We start from the raw sequence: 18,793 nt of genomic DNA, 5'->3' as shown, positions 1-18,793 counted from the left end.
GCAGGGGCCATGTGAAGGGGAGCAGGGGAGGCAGGGGGGATGCAGGCGGGGTCTGGGGTCCCCAGGAGGGCAGAGTGGGCTATAGGGAGGGGCAGGGGGGCTGTCCCGGAGGTCACAGGGGGCTCATAGCCAAGCACAGGGGGTCCGGGGGGGTCCTGAAGGTCTCTCCCGTGGGTCTCAGGGGGTGCATAAGGGGCACGAGGGTCTCTCCCGGGGTTCTGTCCATGGGGGTCCTGGGGGTCTCTCCTGGGGGCACAGGGGGGGCACTGGGGGTCCCTCCCGGGAGTCTCCGGTGCGGTTGTGGCGCTGCCCGCGGTGCCGGCGCTGTCCGCGGTGCTGAGCGGAGCTGTGCGGGACCAGCGGCGGGAGCTGCCGGGGCTCTGGGAGCACTGGGGGGGTCCCGGTGGAGCCCCCCCAGCAGTGTCTCTGGAGCCGATGCCTCTGGTGGGTTCCACAGCCTCTGTCACCCCCCCACCCCCGCCCCCCCGACCGACAGAGAAGCCCCGGGTGGGACCGCGGCCCCCGGGTGCCAGCAGGAGGAGAAAGCGACCCAGGGGACATCCCCGACCCATCGCCACCCCCCCATCCCGCCATTGCCCCTCTGAGCCCCCTGGCCCTGTCCCCTCCCAGTGCCCCCTGACTGGTGTCTCTGTCCCCTGCCCAGAGACCCCCGGTGCCCCCCAACCAGTGGCTCAGCTCCCCCACATTTCCCCCCCAGCCCCCCCCAGCCAGTGTCTGCTCCCCAGCCCACTCCTCAGTGTCCTCATTCATTCCCCCGACTGGTGGCCCTGTCCCCCTCCCACTGCTACACAGTTCCCCCCTGCCCAGTTGCCCACTTGCCCTTCCAGTGCCCCCCTGCCCAGTGTCCCTTTTCCTCCCCTGCAGTGTCCCCCAGCTGCCTCCCGCCAGTGTCCCTGTCCCCCCCCCCCCATGTGCTGGCAGCCACCACAGGGGCTTAGAGCTGGGCAGATAGCTCAGCAGCACAGACCCCCCCAACGCATCTGCTGCCCAGAGACCCCCCCTGGCACCGCTGCCCCCCCCCCCCACTGTGTCCCAGGCACAGACACCGTCCCTCTGTCCCCAACCTTTATTGCACAGCAAAGGGCTGGGGTGTGGCCCTGTCCACGCTGTCACCACACGCAGGGCAAGGGGGGGGGTGGGGACAGGATGCTGGGGGTCCCTCAGGGGCCCCCCTGTGCCAGCAGCAGGTCCAGGTAGGCTCCAGAGATGAGGTCCTGCTCGCCCACCCCCAGGTCCCGCAGCAGCCCCTGTGCCAACCGCTCCCCCTCCTCCGGGCTCTGCCCCTCACCCAGCACCACCTGTGGGAGGGGAGGGAAGGGGAGAGGGGGGTGAGCCCCGGGGTACCCCCCAACCACCCCCCACCTTTCCCCTTCCTCACCTCCAGCTCCAGGAAGTCCCCCAGCCCCTCCACGCTGTCCAGGTGCAGCCGGGTCTGTCCCAGGAGAAGGAGGAGCCGCTGCTTCCTCACCCTGCCCAGCACCCCCAGTGCCTGCTCCAGCACCACCTGCAACACAGCACCTTGTGGGTGGGGGTCCCGGGGGGGGCTGGAGGGAAGGGTGGGGGTCCCAGCACTCACCTCCAGCCCGTCGGGGTCGGCCGTGGGGGTGATGTTGAACCTGGAGAGTTTGGGGCCGGGAGCATCTGGGCGCTCATAGGAGATCAGCTCCCCCCGGCCATCCTGGGGAGGGGGGGGAGGTCACAGAGGGTTGGGAGGGACCTCTGGGGATCACTCAGCCCACCCCCTGCCAGGGCAGGGTCCCTCCAAGCAGGAGGCACAGGATGGGGTCCTGGGGGGTTGGGAATGTCTCCAGAGATGGAGACTCCAACCCCCCCTGGGCAGCCTGGGCCAGGGCTCTGCAACCCTCACACTCCCCATGGTCACCTTGGTGCCCGTCGCCTCCTGTCCTGTCTCTGGGCACTGCTGGGAAGAGCCTGGTCCCACCCCCGTGCCCCCCTCAGATCTCCCTCAGCACTGGTGAGATCCCCCCATCCTCTGGGGGCTCAGCAGCCCCGAGTCCCTCAGCCTCTCCTCACAGCAGAGATGTCCCCGTGCCCACTCACCTGCCCCTTGCTGTCCCCTCCCCAGCAGTTCCCTGTCCTCAGCCTGGGGACCCAGCACTGGTCCCAGTTCTGCAGCTGGGGCAGAGCAGAGAGAACCCCCCCCCCTCCTGAAGGGCCCCAGGAGGCCACCAGCCCCCTTGGCCACCAGGGCACGGGGCTGGCTCGTGGTCATCCTGGTGGCCACCAGGCCTCGAAGATCCTTCTCCCCAGAGCTGCTCTCCAGGGGGTGACCCCAGCCCAGCCCCTCCCTGGGGACCCCCTGAACCCAACCCTTGCCCCTGACTCTCAGGGGTTCCCCTGCCCGGCTCTCAGGCCTGTCCTGGTCACTCTGGGTGGCAGCACAGCCCTTGGGGGGTCACCCACCCCTCCCAGGATGGTGTCACCACCGAGGGGACACTGTCCCTTCCTCCAGGTCAGGGTCAGAACCAGGGCCAGGGCAGGGAGCGGGGATATCGGGGTCTGGAGGGGGCAGAATCAGGGCCAGGATCAGGGTCAAGATCCAGGTCAGGGTCTGGAGGGGGTCAGCACCAGGGTCAAGGGTCATCCAGGGTCAAGCGGGGTCAGTAACGAGGTCATTGGTAGGGTCAGCACCAGGGTCAAGGGTCATTCAGGGTCAAGTGGGGTCAGTAACGAGGTCATTGGCAGGGTCAGCACCAGGGTCAAGGGTCATTCAGGGTCACGTGGGGTCAGTAACGAGGTCATTGGCAGGGTCAGCACCAGGGTCAAGGGTGGGGTCAGGATTAGGAGCAGGGACAAGGTCAGGGTCAGGCTCTGGAGGGGTCAGGATGAGGGTCAAGGTCAGGGTCAGGAGGGGGTCAGGATGAGGGTCAAAGGTCATCCAGGGTCTGACTCAGGTCCAGGCCCCGCCCCAGGCCCCGCCCCCTCGCAGTCCCCTCCCTCTCCCCCCGCCCCTTCCCCCCGCACTCACCGGGGTCCTCCTCAGCTTCAGCCGTCCCTTGGGCACTCGGAAGAAGGTATCCTCCTGCTCCAGCACCCGCCCGGGACCCGTCCCCATCCTCTCCGCCACCGCCCTCACCTCCTCCCGGCACCGCACCCGCGCCTTCACCTCCACGTTGCGCCTCATCCCGCCGCTCAATCCCATTGGGCAGCGCTGCTGCTCGTCAGCACCGTGCGCTCACTCCCATTGGTCCGGGGTTTTTTTCGCCTTCTGATTGGTTACGGCGCCTCCCAGGCCCCGCCCCGCTGGGACGCGACTGGCGGCGGACGGGGCGTGGGCCGCCATGATGGCGGCGGCCCCGGGGAAGGGGAGCGGGGACGGCATCGGGGCTGTGCCCGCCGCTACCCGCCTGCAGGCCTACGCCTGGTGCCGGGAGTTCTTGGCCGGCTCCTGGAAGCTGATCGGGCCCGAGGAGTTCGCCATCGGACCCGTCAGGTAGGAGGAGAAAGGAGAGAAACATCCCCTGCCCGCTCCCCCTTCACAGGGTTCCCTGGGGGGTGTGTGCCCCCTGTCCCCCCCCAGACCCCTTCCCTGTGTCCCCACAGTTGCTCCCCAGACTCGTAGTCCTGGCCCCCCAGACCCACCTCCCATTTCTCCCCCACTCAACGATTTTTTCTCCCCCCCGTTGTTCTCCAGCTCCGTGCCCTCCAGCCCCTCCCCAGTGTCTCACCGTTTCCTCCCCAATTTCTGATCCTTTCTCCCCCCAGTTGCTCCCCGAACTGGTGCCCATCTCCCCCCAGTGCCCTCCAGTTATTACCCTCAGTGATGGCCCTGTCGTCCCCCGGACTCCCGGTGTCCCCCAGTTGTCGTGTGTCCCCCCCCCCAATTGCTGACCCTTTGTCCCTCACCTCACTGGTGACCCTGTCCCACTCAGCCCCCTCCCCAGCGTCTCCCAGTTGCTCCCCTCACTGGTGGCCATATCCCCTCTCAGTGCCTTGTCCCCTCTCAGTGTCTCCCATTTGTCCCCCCTCCCGGTGACCCTCAGTTACCCTGTTCCCCCCAGTCCTCATCCCAGTCCTCCCCAGTCCCCTTCACAATGTCCCCCAGTGCCCCCCAACTGGTCTCCCAGTCCCTCCTTCACAGTGTCCCCACCTGCTGGACCTGTCCCCTCTCTGTGGCCCCCAACACCCCCTGGCTCATCTCCCAGTGCTTATCCCCAGTGCCCCCCAGTGGCCCCCCCACCATTGTCTCTGTTCCCCCTCACGGTGTCCCCCTGAACCGATGTCCCTTTCCCCCCACGTCCCCAAGTGCCCCCCTCATGGCTGTCCCCATGTCCTGGGGGGCTGTGTTACAGTGGGGGGCTCAGCAATCTGCTCTTCAAGTGCTCCCTGCCCGAGCACGTCCTGAGCCTGGGGGATGAGCCCCGCCAGGTCCTGCTGCGTGTCTACGGGGCCATCCTGCAGGTGAGACCCCCCCCGACCCACCAGCACCCCCCCCAGACCCACTGCTATTCCCTGAGACCAGCCCACAGCCCCCCCCACACTGGCTGACAACCCCTCTGACCACCAACACCCCCCCCGACCACCAACACCCCCCCCCCCCCCGACCACCAACACCCCCCCCCTGACCACCAACACCCCCCCGACCACTGACACCCCCCCCGACCACCAACACCCCCCCCGACCACCAGCACCCCCCCTGACCACCAATACCCCCCCCCCGACCACAGACACCCCCCCCCCCGACCACCAGCACCCCCCCCGACCACCAACACCCCCCCTGACCACCAACACTCCCTCAGACTGGATAGCAGCCTCCCCGACTGTCTCACAGCCCCCCAGACCCCAGGAGCAGCTGCAGGACTGGGGGCTCTGCTGGCATCTCCCCCCAAGCTGGGTCCCAGCAGTTCCTGGGGCCCGGGGGGGTGTTGGGTGCGGGGGTGTCACTGCTGTCCCCCCAGGGTGTGGACTCCCTGGTGCTGGAGAGTGTCATGTTCGCCATCCTGGCCGAGCGGGCGCTGGGGCCGCGGCTCTACGGGGTCTTTCCCCAGGGCCGCCTGGAGCAGTACATCCCGGTGAGGGGAAGGGGCTGGGAGGGGGGTGGTCGGGAGGGGGGCAGACCCCTCACCTCACCCCTGCCCCCCCTGCCCCCCCAGAGCCGTCGGCTGCGCACGGAGGACCTGCGGGACCCCCACATCTCCCAGGAGATCGCGGTGAAGATGTCGCAGTTCCACGGGATGGTGATGCCCTTCAACAAGGAGCCCAAGTGGCTCTTTGGGACCATGGAGTGGTGAGTGGCCACCAGCAGCCACTGGGCCACTGGCCCCAGGGGAGGGGATAAGACACTGGGAAGAAATTGTTTGGGGTGAGGGTGCTGAGCCCCTGGGTGCCCAGGTTGCCCCCAGAAGCTGTGGCTGCCCCATCCCCGGAGGGGTTGAAGGTTGGATGGGGCTTGGAGCCCCCTGGGCTGGGGGAGGGGTCCCTGACCATGGCAGGGGGGGCACTGGGGGGGATTTAAGGACTCTTCCCACTCAAACCCTTCCATGCATCCCCCGCCATGGTTTCCCTCACCATGAGGTTTCCCAGGGGCGTTACTGCAGAGCAGGCTGGGGAGGGAGGGGTGGGATTTGGGGCTCTGTAGCACCCAGGGGTGTCCGTGTGTGTCCCCCACAGCCCCTCCCCTGCCCCCAGGTACCTGCAGCAGATCTCAGAGTTGACGTTCCCCGAGGAGCTACAACAGGAGAAGTTTCAACAGCTCCAGGCCTACAACTTGGAGGAGGAGATGAGGAGCCTCAGGTGACCCCCCCTGGCTGGTTGGGTGCCATTCCCCCCACAGAGGCCCGGTGGGACTCGGTTTCCCTGAGAACCCCTGTCCAGAGGGTGGGGGGATTCTTCAGAGGGGTTCCTCCACCCCAGGGACACCCACAGACCATGGGGAGGGGGTGCTGGGGGCGGGGATCCCACAAGATTTGTGTCCCAGCTATGTCTGTGGCTCACCCACCCACCCGAGGTGGTGGCCTTGGTGGCCCTGGTGAGCAGCAGGTCCTTCTCCAGCTGAGGTGTGTCCCCCCCACCCCACAGGGAGCTTCTGGAGTCCACCCCCTCCCCGGTGGTCTTCTGCCACAACGACGTCCAGGAGGGTGAGCAGAGCTGGGGGGGCCCAAGCTCCTGAGCAAGGGCTAGGCCCCCCCACCCCTGCCTGAGCCCCCCTTGGTTCCATGGGCCCCCCCTGAGCTCCCCAACTCTGCACAGGGAACATCCTGCTGCTGTCTGGGCAGGAGGCAGCCCCCTCCGACAGGCTCATGCTCATCGACTTCGAGTACAGCAGCTACAACTACCGGTGGGTTGGGGGGGGGGACACTGGGGAGGGGCAGGGGGCTCACTGGGCTCAGCTGACCCCTCCCCTATCTTCTCCCAGGGGCTTTGATATTGGCAATCACTTCTGTGAGTGGGTTTACAACTACACCCATGGCTCCTGGCCCTTCTTCAAGGCCTCCCCCGAGAACTTCCCCAGCAGGCAGCAGCAGGTACAGCCCCCCCCTGGCAGGGGCTGAAGGGGTCAATTGCCCACCAGACACTGCCACACCAGCAGCTGGCCACCAGGACAACTGGGCAGTGGCCCCTTGGGGACAGTGGCTCTGCTGGGGGCTGGGGGGTGACACCTCTGTGACAAGGGGAATAATTAATGAGGAGATGAAGGTGACTCAGGGACTCCAAGGGGGCTCGGCTCAGGTCATCATCCCAAATGTCAGGTTTCAAAACTAAGGTTTGGTGGGTTTAAAGCCTTTGGAGTTGTTTGATGTCACTTGCAGGCAGTGTTTCCTTGTTTGATGTTTGTGTTTAACAGCACCAGAGAAAAACTTTGGGGTTTTGGCAGTTCTGCAGGTGGATTTGTCCAGTGTCATTTGTTGGATGGGTTTTAATTGTGTTTGTTTAATGCCACCTTTAGGAACTGTCTCATGGTTATCTGAGTTAATTGTTTCTCACATTTGAGTCGCCTTCATCCCCTCATTAATTAACTGCGTCTCCTGTTCCACGGAGTTGCCTTGATCTCATTAACCCCTTCCTGTGCCCCTCCCCCTGTGGCTAGTGGGGTGGAGATGTTCAGTGGCCAATTGTCCCTTTGTGCCCCCCCACCCCCACCCCGCAGCAGGGGGGTGGCAGTGCCACCAGCAGTGTCCCACCGTGCTCTGTATGCCCCCCCAGCTCCATTTCATCCGTCACTACCTCTGGGGGAACGGGGGGCACTGTGGGGACACCACCCCTGAGGAGCAGACCCGCATCGAGGAGGAGATGCTGACTGAGATCAATCGGTAAGGGGGGGCCCTGCAGCTCCCCAGACCCCTCCTCAGCGTGGGGCAGAGCTGGGGGGGCTGAAGGCTGCTCTCCCCCAGGTTTGCTTTGGCCTCCCACTTCTTCTGGGGCCTCTGGTCCATCCTGCAGGCCAAGATTTCCACCATCAAGTTTGGGTACCTGGTGAGTGTGAATGGGGTGTGGGGGGCTGAGGGGTTAAGGGGCAGCCCCTGACCCCCCCTTTTCCCCACCTTTCCCCCCCCCAGGAGTATGCACAGAGCCGCTTCCAGGCCTACTTCCAGCACAAGGCACAGTGCTCCTGAGTGCAGCCCCTGCCCCGGGACCACCCGCAGCCCTGCTGGATCCCCCCACGGCCCTGATGGACCCCCCTGCAGCTCTGCAGTCCCCCCCTCACCCTCTCAGCAGCCCCCCTCATGCTGTGGGGCCAGCATAGGAGGCTGGTTTCCTCCTGAAGGGGCTGCCCCACAAGCTGGGGGGGGCCTGGAGTGTTTGGGGTCGCGTGGAACGGTTATGGGGGTCTGGGGGAGCCCCTGCCAGCAAGTGTGGGGTAGCCTGGAGCAGAGCTGGGGGCTGCCCCTGTCTGTATCCATCCTCTCCCCCCCGACAGCAGAATGTGCCCCCTCTGCGGACCAATAAAGCTGGATCATGGAGGATGGGCACAGTGTGACACACACACACACCTCCGTCGCACCCCCCAGAGCCCCCTCCTGTGCACCACCTCCAGAGCTCCTCAGTCCCCCCACAACCCTCCCCATGAACCCCTCAACGCCCCCCCCCCCCTCCTCAGCCCTCAATCCCCCCCAGAGATCACTCCCCATCCTCTCTCCTTCCCCCCTCCCGGGGGGTCCCACACCCCAGGAATGGACCCATCCCCCCTGGGGCCGTGGTTCCCACTGTCCCCCCCGCCCCTCCCCTGCGGGACCCTCTTCCTGGCCCCCCCTTAGGCCTGTCCCGTGGCTATAAATAGCCACTATGTGGGTGAAAGGGCACGGGAGGGGGGGTACCGAGCCCCGACCCCCACCCAGGGCTGAGGGGGGGATCTGGGGAGGAGGGCAGGGCAGGGGGGGTGCTGGGCAGGAGCAGTTCCCGGGGTGCGGGCCCCCCCTCCCGGGGGAGGAGCGGTCCCGTGGGGGGTGTGGGGTGGGTTTGAGGGGGTGGGGGCTCCCTGCCCATTCCGGGCCCCTGGCAGTCCCGCCCCCCGGCCCGGTATCCCCTTACCGGACCTCAGCGGGAGCAGGAACCGCCGCCAGCCCCAGCAGGTACCGGACCGGGGGGGAGCCTTGGGGGGGGGGGGGCAGCACCGGGGGGAGGACACCCCATAACCCCCGGCACTACCGCGGGGAGGGGCCGGGACCTCCGGGGGGCTGCGGGGGGCCCGTGTGCCCCCGGCCCGGTCACCTTGGGGTGGGGGGCACAGGGGGGAGGGCGTATCCACGGGGGCTCGAACTGAGGGGTGCCCCGGGGGCTGTGGTGACACCGCTTCCCAGTGCTCCCCCCCCCCGGAATGTCCCCCGTGCAGTGGTTGCAGTTTGCTCCCAGCCCCCCCGCTCCGGGGCCTCTCAGGACCCCCGGCCGTGCCACCCCACCCCCCCGGCCCCCGGTGACAATCCCAGCGTGGGGACAGCGGGGACAGGAGCTACGAGGGGCTGGCTCGGTGTCCCCTTCTCCCTGTCTTCGAGTGTTCGTGTCCCTGTCCCCATGTGTCCGTGTTCCTGTCCCCTCTCCCGGTGTCCCTGTCCCCAGTGCCGGGGTGGCTCTGACCCTTCCCTCAGTGGGCACCGGGCCAGCACCGTGTGACTGTCACTGCCACCACCGGGGCACGGCTGGCCTCGCGCTGCCACCCCGACACTGTCACTGCCACCACTGCCACCCCAACACTGCCACCCTGTCACCACCCCCCCGGCACTGCCGTCACCAATTCCAGCACCAGCCCAGGCAACCCCATGGTGGGGTCCCCCCGACCCCCCATTCTGGGGACCCTCTATGCCCCCACCCTTGGATTTCCCCCCCCCCTGAGCTGCAGCACTGGGGATGGGGTCCCCCCTGACTGGGGTCCCCCCTCCCCCATGGGCAGCACATCCCGGGACTGGGGTCCCCCTCTTTCGGTGGATCCCCCCTCCATTGTCAGCAACATGTCCCAGGGGTGGGGTCCCCCCTCTGTGTCCCGGGGGGGGTGTCCCCCCTGTGACCCCCTACTGTAGGGGGGGGTTTGAGGGGTGGGGTCCTGTATTCTGTTACCAGGACCGGGGGGCCCACCACCCCCACTGGCAGCATCTGCTGGGGGTGAGGGTCCCCTCTCTGTTGCCGTGTCCGGGGGTCCCACCTCTATTGTGGGCTGCATGTCCCAAGGGGGGGGAGGGGTCTCCCCTCTGCTGTGGGTCCCCTCCTCCATTGCTGGGGTGAAGTTCTCCCCTCTACCTTGGGCCGCATGTCCCAGGGGTGGGGGCCTTCCCTCCGTTGCTGGGCTGGGGGTCCCCCCTCTGCCTTGTGCAGCATGCCTGGGGTTAGGGGTCCCCCCGGGCTCTGCTGCCAGGTTGGGGTTCCCCGCACTGCCCCCCTTGCCCCCGCAGGACCCCCCAGCCCCACCATGGCGGAAGCCCACCAGGCCGTCGCCTTCCAGTTCACCGTCACCCCCGAGGGCCTCGACTTCCACCTGAGCCGCGAGGCCGTGCGGCAGCTCTACCTGGCGGGGGTCTCCTCATGGAAGAAGCGTTTGGTCCGAGCCAAGGTGGGATGGGGACGGGGGCAGGGGCGGGTGGAGGCTCCGAGCCCCCTGCACCCCCCAACCCTGACCCCCCCTGCACTCACAGAACAGTTTCCTGACCGGGGTGTACCCGGCCTCCCCCTCCAGCTGGATGGTGGTGGTGGTGGCCACCGCCGGCTCCTGCTACTGCCAGGTCGACCCCTCCCTGGGCATCATCGCCCGCATCCAGCACTGCCTGCCCCAGAGGTGAGGGGCGCTGGAGCCGGGGGACCCCCAGCCCGTGGCCCCCCAGCCCGTGGTGTGGACCTCCCCCAGCCCATGGTCATGGACCCCAGAGCACAGCCCCCCAACACATAAGCACAGCCCCCCAACCTATGAAACAGTCCCCCAACCGATGGCAGGGACCCCCAGCCAATGGCACAGTCCCCTGACCCATGGGCACAGACCTCAACCCAGGGCATGGCCCCTTGACCCAGAGCAGGGACCTCCAATCCATGTGTACAGCCCCCTGACCCCAGCTACCTCACCCGGGGGGTCACCCCCACATCCCCCCACCCCATGAGTATGAGCCTACCTGCCCTGTACCCCCCCAACATGTCCCCAGCCCCACCAGCATGGCCATGGGGGTTCTGGTATCCCAGGGGCTGTTCCACCCATGCTCTCCACCCCTATGGCCATAGCCCTGTATGAGGACATCCCCCACGGGGTCCCATCCCATGCATTCCACCTCATGGCATCCTGGGTGGGGTCTTCTTCCATCTCCCTCATCCCCATGGCCCCACATGAGGACACCCTGGGGGGTCCCACCTCACGTCCCCCACCCCATATCCGCCATGGCCACACATGGGGACATCCTGGGGGTCCCACCCCATATCCCACACCCCGTGTCCCTTCACTGGGACATTCCGGGGGGTGCCACCCCATGTTTGCCCCTCAGGGTTCCTCCCAAGCCCCCGTCTCTCCCGCAGGCTGGGGGCGCAGGGTGGGTCAGTGCTGAGCACGGTTCTGTTCTCCACCGGGGTTTGGCTCTCGGCCGTGCTGCTCTTCCGCCAGGCCCTCAAGCTGATGCTCTCCTACCACGGGTGGATGTTTGAGCCCCACGGCAAGACCAGCCGCAGCACCCGGCTCTGGGTGGTGAGCAGGGGGATGGATGCTCCAGAACCGCCTCCAGAACTGGGACAACCCGGGGGTGTTAGAATCTGGTCATGGCATGGGGCTGGGATCCAGTGCTGGGCTCCCTGCCCCAGTGGTTCTGGGCTCCATTGTCTGTGCCAGAACTTGGTGTGGGTGCTGGGCTGAGTGTCCTGACAATGCCACCCTCATCCCTGTTCCTCCCCGTGTCCCTCCTTGTGTCCCCCCCTGTCCCCAGGCACTGATGCGGGTCCTGGTTGCCCGTCAGCCGCTGCTCTACAGCTTCCAGAGCTCCCTGCCCAAGCTGCCCGTGCCCCCCGTCAAGGCCACCATCACCCGGGTAAGGGACAGGGAGTGTGGGGGGAGGTGGCAGGGTCAGGGGGTCAGAGGGTGATGCTGCTCTCCCCGCAGTACCTGGAGTCAGTGCGGCCGCTGCTGGAGGATGAGCAGTACAAGAGGATGGAGGCCTTGGCCAAGGACTTCCAGGAGAAGACGGCTCCGCGCCTCCAGAAGTACCTGATCCTCAAGTCCTGGTGGACCACCAACTACGTGAGTGTGTCCCCGTATCCCCCCACCTCCATCTCTGGGTGACCCCCACCCGAGCCTGTGGCCCTGCTGTCCCCCCCGTGACCCTGGGGAGGGGGACGTGGGGCCTCCTGGGGGTCCCAACTGGGGGATTAGGGCAGGAGGGTCTGAACCCTGTCACCATCCCCATCCTTGTCCCTATTCCTGTCCATGTTCCCATTCCCATCCCTGCCCCTTCTCTCCATTCCTGTCCCTGTTCCCCCTGTCCCACCCCATCCGTGTCCTCCCTGTCTCCATTTCCACCCCTGTCCCTGTCCCCATCCCTGTCCCTGTGTCCCCTGTCCCCATCCCTGTCCCTGTGTCCCCTATCCCCAACCCCATCTATGTTGTCCCTGTCCCTGTTCCTCTTCTGTTGCCCACCCTTGTCCCTGTAACTGTCCCTGTCCCTCCTGTCCCCATCCCTGTCCCCAGGTCAGTGACTGGTGGGAGCAGTACATTTACCTGCGGGGACGCAGCCCCATCATGGTCAACAGCAACTACTACATCATGGTAATGGGGGTGGAAGTGACCCCTGGGGTGACCCAGTCCCCCCCCAGATCCCCCTCCTGGCTCCTCACCCCCCCTTCTCCCCAGGATTTCCTCTACGTGACCCCCACCCACATCCAGGCTGCCCGGGCAGCCAACGCCGTGCACTCCATGCTGCTGTACCGCCGCAAGCTGGACCGTGGGGAGATCCCCCCCGTCAGTGGGCAGCGGAGACCCCCGGGAGTGGGGAGGGCACTGGGAGGGGATGCCCTATGGGAGTGGGGAAGGGGCTGGGGGGAGTTCCCCCTAGGAGTGGATAGGGGGCAGGGGGACACCCCCTAGAGTGGGGAGCAGGGACACCCCCCAGAGGGGGAAAGAGGAGACCCCCCAGGAGTTAGGAGGGGGGAGACCCCCCCCAGGAATGGGGAGAGGGAGACCATTGGGAATGGGGAGAGGGGAGAACCTCTGTGAGTGGGGAGGGGGTCTGGGAGAGGATGGCCACAGGGAATGGGGCTGGGGGCCCCCTGTGAGTGGGGTCCTGGGGGGATAAGGGGTCTGGCGTTGTTGGGGAGGGTAGGGGGGTGGGGGGGTCAGGGGCTGGGGGGCACAGGAGCAGTTTGGGGTCTCAGGGTCGGGTTGTTGTCTCAGGGGTGATGTTGGTGCTCGGGTGTCCCCAGGTGATGGCCCTGGGCATTGTCCCCATGTGCTCCTACCAGTCGGAGCGGATGTTCAACACCACCCGCATCCCCGGCATAGAGAGCGGTACGCGGGGGCTGACCCCGAGGGGCTTCCCCATGGGGGGCGCTCGCTGACCCCCCCTGGTGCTCCTCCGCCCCCCCAAAGGGATGTCCCTGACACACCCCCCTCTCATGTCACTCCCCAGGGATCTCTCCCTGGCCCCCTCTGTGTGTGTGTCCCCCATGTCCTTCACACCCCCCCATGCTGACCCCCCCATGAGGTGTCCCTGAACCTCTCCGTGCTCCCCACTAGGGGTGTCCCTGATCTTCCCCGATGATGCCCCCCATGAGGATCCCTGATTCCCCCTCCCCTCGTGTGTGTCCCCCAGGGAGGTGTCCCTGCCCCCCCACTCTGTGTCTGCCCCCCCCGGGTGGCTGTCCCTGACCCCTCACATGTGCCCTGACCGCCCTCATATCTGTCCCCCCCCCCATGGTGTCCCCCTGACCCCTCCGTGCCCCCAGACTCGCTGCTGCACCTCCCAGACAGCAAGCACTTGGCCGTCTACCACCGGGGTCGGTACTACAAGGTGTGGATGTACTGGGGGGGGCAGCTCCTGCGGCCCCCCGACCTCCAGCTCCAGTTCCAGCGCATCCTCGACGACCCCTCCCCACCCCAGCCCGGAGAGGAGCACCTGGCAGCACTCACTGCTGGGGAGAGGTGGCATGGGGACACGGGGGGATGCAGGGGGACATGGGGAGATGTGGAGGGATGCAGGGGGGACACGGGCGATATAGGGGTGATGTGAGGAGGGACATGGGGGGGGCATGGGGGGAGACATGGGGAGATGCGGGGGAGACGGGGGGGGTCATGGGAGGGACTTGAAGGGGAACATGGAGGGGGGACACAGAAAGAACCTGGAGGACACACAGGGAGAGGTGACACAAGGGGTGATAGAGGAGGGGGCATCGGGGGAACATGGGGGTGGATATGAAGAGGGACATGAAGGAAAACAGGAGACATGGGGAGGGACATGGGGAGAGGTGACATGAGGGGGGACATGGGAGGTGACACACGGGAGACACGGGCAAGATAAGGGGGGCAAACAAGGGGACATGGGAAATGAGATAGGGGGGATGTGCAGGGGACACACGGGGAGAGGGGACACAGGAGGGGGCATGGGAGGGTGACACGGTGGGGCCTGTGGGTGGGGGCTGTGATTAGTGGTCTCAAGGGTCCCCCAGCCCTGACCCCCCACAGGGTGCCGTGGGCCGAGGCCCGGTCCCGGTTCTTCAGCCGCGGGCCCAACAAGAGCTCTCTGGACGCCATCGAGCGTGCGGCCTTCTTCCTGGTGCTGGACGAGGAGGAGCACGGGGCCCATCCCGGGACCCCCGGCTGCATGGACGCCTACGCCAAGTCCCTGCTGCACGGGCACTGCTTCGACCGGTGGGACCCCCGACCCCAACGCTGCGACCCCTGACACGGGGACCCTCATCTGGGACCCCCAACACTGGGACCCCTGACACTGGGACCCCTGACACTGGGACCCCATTTGGGACCCCTAATACTGGGACACCACCCCAAGACCCTCAACCCTGGGACCCCCACCCCTGGGGCCCCCAGACCTCCAGGACCTCCTCTCCCAGGGACCCTCACCCATTGGACCCCTGGGAACCTACTCCTGGGACCCCCACCCCTGGGACCCCCAAACCCACTCAACCTCAGGACCCCCAAACCCTGCTCCCACCCCTGGGAACTCACCCCAAGACCCTACCCCCAGGGCCCTCAACAGTGGGAACCCCCCAACATGGGGATCTATGGACCTCGGGGACCCCCACCCTGGGAACCCACCCATGTGTGACCCCCACACCCAGACCCCCGCCCCTGGATCCCCCAACCCCAGAACTCCCACTCCTGGATCCTCCCAGACTTGCACATCCCTATGACCCCGTGGGGCCCTCATTCCCTCCTGGATGCCCCCACCTGAGCCCCCCCCCCCCATGCCCCCCAGCTGGTTCGACAAATCCTTCACCCTGGTGGTCTACAAGAACGGGAAGCTGGGGGCCAACGCCGAGCACTCCTGGGCAGACGCCCCCATCGTGGGGCACCTCTGGGAGGTAACTGGGGGGGGACCCCCAGGGGGGCACACACGTAGGACACCCCTATGGAGCACCCCAGAGAGGGGACCCCCATTGGGCACCCTCGGAATGGGAACCCCCAGTTGGGGACCCCAAGGGTGGGCCCCACACACCTAGGGGTGGGGGACAGAGGTGATAGCCCTGGGGGAGGCCTGGGACAAGGTGGGGAAACATGAGGGGACACTGAGGGTTTGGGAGGTTGCTGGGGGGTTTAGGTGACACTGGGTTCTGGGGCGACACTGGGGGTTGGAGGGGAGGGGGTAGGAGGGGCTGAGGGGACACTGGGGGGGTTGGAGGGGATGTTGGGGGACTGGGGGTGACACTGGGGGTCTGTTGCCCCCCACTCACCCCCTGTCCCCCCCAGTTTATGCTGGCAACAGACAAGTTCCAGCTGGGGTACACAGAGGAGGGGAACTGCCGGGGGGACCCCAACCCTCTCCTAGTTCCCCCACAGCGCCTGCAGTGGGACTTATCCCAGCAGGTGGGTGACACCCCTGGGGACACCCCATGGGAACAAGGAAGGTCTGGGGATTGGCCTCGTGACTCCCCATGGCCCCTGTGTCCTCATGTTCCCTGTGTCCCCATGTCCCCATACCCCCTCACGTCCCCATTCTCCCCTCCTCCCCTACATCCCCCTGTGTCCCTGATGTCCCCATGTCACCCCAGTGCCGTGCTGCCATCGAGGGGTCCCTGCGCCTGGCCCGGGCACTGGCGGATGATGTGGATTGCTGCTGCTTCCAGTTCGGAACCTTCGGGAAGGGGCGGATCAAACGCTGCAGGACCAGCCCGGATGCCTTCATCCAGCTGGGACTGCAGCTGGCACACTTCAGGGTGGGACAGGGACAGGGACGGGGACGGGGACGGGGACAGGGACACAGCATGGGATGGGATGGGATAGGGATAGGGATAGGGATAGGGATAGGGATAGGGATAGGGATAGGGATAGGCATGGGGATGGGATGGGTTAGGGATTAGGATTAGGATTAGGATTAGGATTAGGATTAGGATTAGGATTAGGATTGGGATTGGGATTGGGATTGGGATGGGATTGGGATGGGATTGGGATGGGATGGGGATGTGGCCAGGATGTAGCCAGGTCCAGGACACCCCTGCCCCACAGGACAAGGGCTGTTTCTGCCTGACCTACGAGGCCTCCATGACGCGGCTGTTCCGAGAGGGGCGCACAGAGACTGTGAGGTCCTGCACCTCTGAGGCCACCGCCTTCGTGCGCAGCATGAGTGACCCCCAGAAGGATGTGAGCAAGGGGAAACATGGATGCCCTGCTGTCCCCCTGCCAGGATGAGATGTCCCTGGGCCACACCTGCCCTTCTTGGGTGGGCCTGTCCCCAGGGGAGACCCCTGCCCCTCCTGGAGGTTCCACCTCTGAATGAGGTCCCCATCTCTCACGGATGTCACCATCCCTCCCAGATGTTCCCACTCCCCACTAATGCCCCCTCCCCGTCGATGTCCCCATCCGTCAGGACCCCCTCCCAGGATCTGCTCGTCCCTGGGGAGGTCTCTCCCCACACGGATCACCCTGGGGGTGGCTTGGGGGTCCCAGACCCGTGTCCCCCCCCCTTACCCTGTGCCTCCCCCAGCGCTCAGAGCGGCAGCGCCTGTTCAAGGTGGCAGCTGAGAAGCACCAACAGATGTACCGCCTGGCCATGACCGGCGCTGGCATCGACCGACACCTCTTCTGCCTCTACCTGGTGTCCCGCTACTTGGGGGTCCAGTCCCCCTTCCTGGCAGAGGTGGGGTGCAGTGTGTGTCCCCCGGGTGCTATCAGAGCCCTGGTATCTCTCCACCCCCCTGCCCCCACAGCAGGAGTGGGGTGCAGTGGGGCGCAGTGGGGTGCAGTGTCCCACCCCCCCGCAGGTGCTGTCAGAGCCCTGGCGTCTCTCCACCTCCCAGACCCCCCAGCAGCAGCTCAAGATGTTCGACATGGACAAATTCCCCGACCACGTCGCCACCGGCGGTGGCTTCGGGCCTGTGAGCACCAGGGGGGCCCAAGGGGGTGGGGTTGGAGGGTGCGGGGCTGCCGGGGAGGGGGGGCAGGGGGGTGTGGGGTCTGTATCACGACCCCCTTCCATCGGGCTGGGTCAGGGTCAGGCATGTGCCCCCACACCAGCCCCACAACCCAGCCCCACAGCCCAGGGGGATGTCCTGGGGGGCGGGCGGGGGTCCCCATGGCCACTGCCCTCCAGGTGGCCGATGATGGGTATGGAGTCTCCTACATCATCGCGGGGGAGAACCTCATCAGCTTCCATGTCTCCAGCAAGTTCTCCAGCCCTGAGACGGTGCGGGGGGTCCTGAGGGGTCTGGGAGGTCCCGGGGGGTGGGGGTAGCAGAAGGTCCCCCGGGAGGTGGGGGGCTTGGGGTCCCCAGTGGATTGTGGAGGGGGGGGTCTCTTGGTGGGGGCTCTTGGGAGGATTCTGGGGGAGGGATTTGGGGGGGTTCCCAGGGGAGGGATTGGGGAGGTCCTTGGGGGGGGGGGGGGGCAAGGAGGTTCTGGGGGACTGTGGAGTCCCTTGGGAAGGGGGATGGGAAATCCTCGGGGGAGGAGGGTGCTGGGGGCCAGAGGTGTCTTTGGTTGGAGGCTGAGGGGTTGGGGGGTTCCCAGGTGTAGGGGGGGGATGCCAGGGGGGTTCTGGTTTGGGAGCAGGGGGGTACCCATGGGGGGGGGCAGATGGCTGTTGCCATCCCTAGTGGGGGTCTCCTGAGGGGTCTCCATGGGCCTGGGGCAGCCCTTGACTCCACCTCACCCTGTCCCCTCCCCTGGGGACCCCCCCCTCTGTCCCTGCTGGGCGTCCTGGGAGAGTCAGGGTACCCCAGGGGAAGGGGAGGGGGGGCTGGTCCTGCTCCGGGGGCTCAAGGGGAGGTCGGGCCCTGTTCAGGGAGGGCTCAGGTGGGCTGAGGGAGTGGCTGGGTCCCACTCTGGGTTTGAGGGGGGCAGAGCTCACTCTGGGAGGCCCCTGGGGGTCTGAGGGGCTCTGGGGGCTGGGGGGTCTCACCGGTTCTGCCCTCCAGGACTCGAAGCGGTTCGCGGGGCACATCCGCCAGGCCATGCTGGACATCTCCCAGCTCTTTGACAACCCCCCCACAAAGTGAGGGGGCACAGACCCCCGCCTGGGGGGAAGCATGGAGCTGGGGCTCGGGAGGGGTGGGTGGGGTGGGAGCAGCGGGGGCCTCACTGCTCTGTCTGTGTGTCCAATAAAACTGTGGTTGTGTGGTGACCCCCACCCCCAATGCATATGCCTGGGACCCCCACCCTGAGCTGAGGATCTCCACATAGGGCTGGAGACCCTCATGTTGGTCTGTCAGAATGGAGACCCCCACATCAGGCTGGGGACATCCGTGTCAGGATGTGCACCCCCACGCCGGGCTGGGGTCCCTCCTCATGTCCCCAGGGCCCCCCATGTCCCCATCGGGTGCTCCCGGGGCAGCAGATGAAAGGCGCCGTGGGGCGGTGGCCATGGGGCGGTGGCCACTGAGCCGAGCCCGATGACCCAGCAGGGCTGACCCGTTCCGCTGGCCCGTTCCGCTGACCCGTGCCACCCGCCGCCTGCCTGGCGGGGACAGGGACAGGGACGGGGCAGTGGGGCGCGACGGCAGGGACGGACCGACCCGGTACCAGTTGCCTGCGCCTGCCCGCACCCTTCCTGTGCATCCCTGCCCCCTCTGCCCGCACTGCACAGCTCCCCTCCTGCCCCCCCGGGGGTCGGTGGGTCCCCCCGGTAGGTCTGGGACACAGGAGCTGCCAGAGCCTCCCCCCCCTCCCAGCCCAGAGCCCGACCCCTGCTCG

General features: G+C 66.8%; 2 protein-coding genes across 4 annotated transcripts; both read left to right on the top strand.

Moving 5' to 3' along the window:
- Positions 1-3,302: 3,302 nt before the first annotated feature.
- On the top strand, positions 3,303-7,959 carry CHKB (choline kinase beta). Of its 3 annotated transcripts, XM_030456840.1 has the most exons (11): positions 3,303-3,475; positions 4,335-4,443; positions 4,941-5,054; positions 5,136-5,269; positions 5,671-5,775; positions 6,061-6,119; positions 6,232-6,319; positions 6,398-6,506; positions 7,186-7,292; positions 7,374-7,455; positions 7,539-7,957. In XM_030456840.1, exons 1-11 carry the CDS (start codon positions 3,324-3,326, stop codon positions 7,593-7,595), a joined length of 1,116 nt encoding a protein of 371 aa, XP_030312700.1. In that variant the 5' UTR covers positions 3,303-3,323; the 3' UTR covers positions 7,596-7,957. The 3 variants fall into 3 exon arrangements, with proteins under 3 accessions (XP_030312700.1, XP_030312699.1, XP_030312701.1); XM_030456839.1 differs by having other exon boundaries at positions 3,322-3,475; positions 4,941-5,269; positions 7,539-7,959; XM_030456841.1 differs by lacking the exon at positions 7,539-7,957 and having other exon boundaries at positions 3,322-3,475; positions 7,130-7,292.
- A 493-nt stretch (positions 7,960-8,452) lies between these two features.
- CPT1B (carnitine palmitoyltransferase 1B) lies at positions 8,453-18,241 on the top strand. The gene is made up of 19 exons (XM_030456838.1): positions 8,453-8,552; positions 9,864-10,021; positions 10,104-10,243; positions 10,966-11,131; positions 11,367-11,468; positions 11,540-11,677; positions 12,125-12,202; positions 12,287-12,394; positions 12,856-12,940; positions 13,378-13,573; positions 14,114-14,299; positions 14,865-14,970; positions 15,356-15,472; positions 15,658-15,822; positions 16,112-16,246; positions 16,590-16,742; positions 16,867-16,980; positions 17,196-17,288; positions 18,019-18,241. Exons 2-19 carry the CDS (start codon positions 9,881-9,883, stop codon positions 18,097-18,099), a joined length of 2,304 nt encoding a protein of 767 aa, XP_030312698.1. The 5' UTR covers positions 8,453-8,552; positions 9,864-9,880; the 3' UTR covers positions 18,100-18,241.
- The last annotated feature ends 552 nt before the right edge of the window (positions 18,242-18,793 follow it).

The sequence above is a fragment of the Calypte anna genome, chromosome 10, assembly GCF_003957555.1.
Source record: "Calypte anna isolate BGI_N300 chromosome 10, bCalAnn1_v1.p, whole genome shotgun sequence".
Taxonomy (NCBI): domain Eukaryota; kingdom Metazoa; phylum Chordata; class Aves; order Apodiformes; family Trochilidae; genus Calypte; species Calypte anna.
This window is presented reverse-complemented; position numbering and strand designations above follow the sequence as displayed.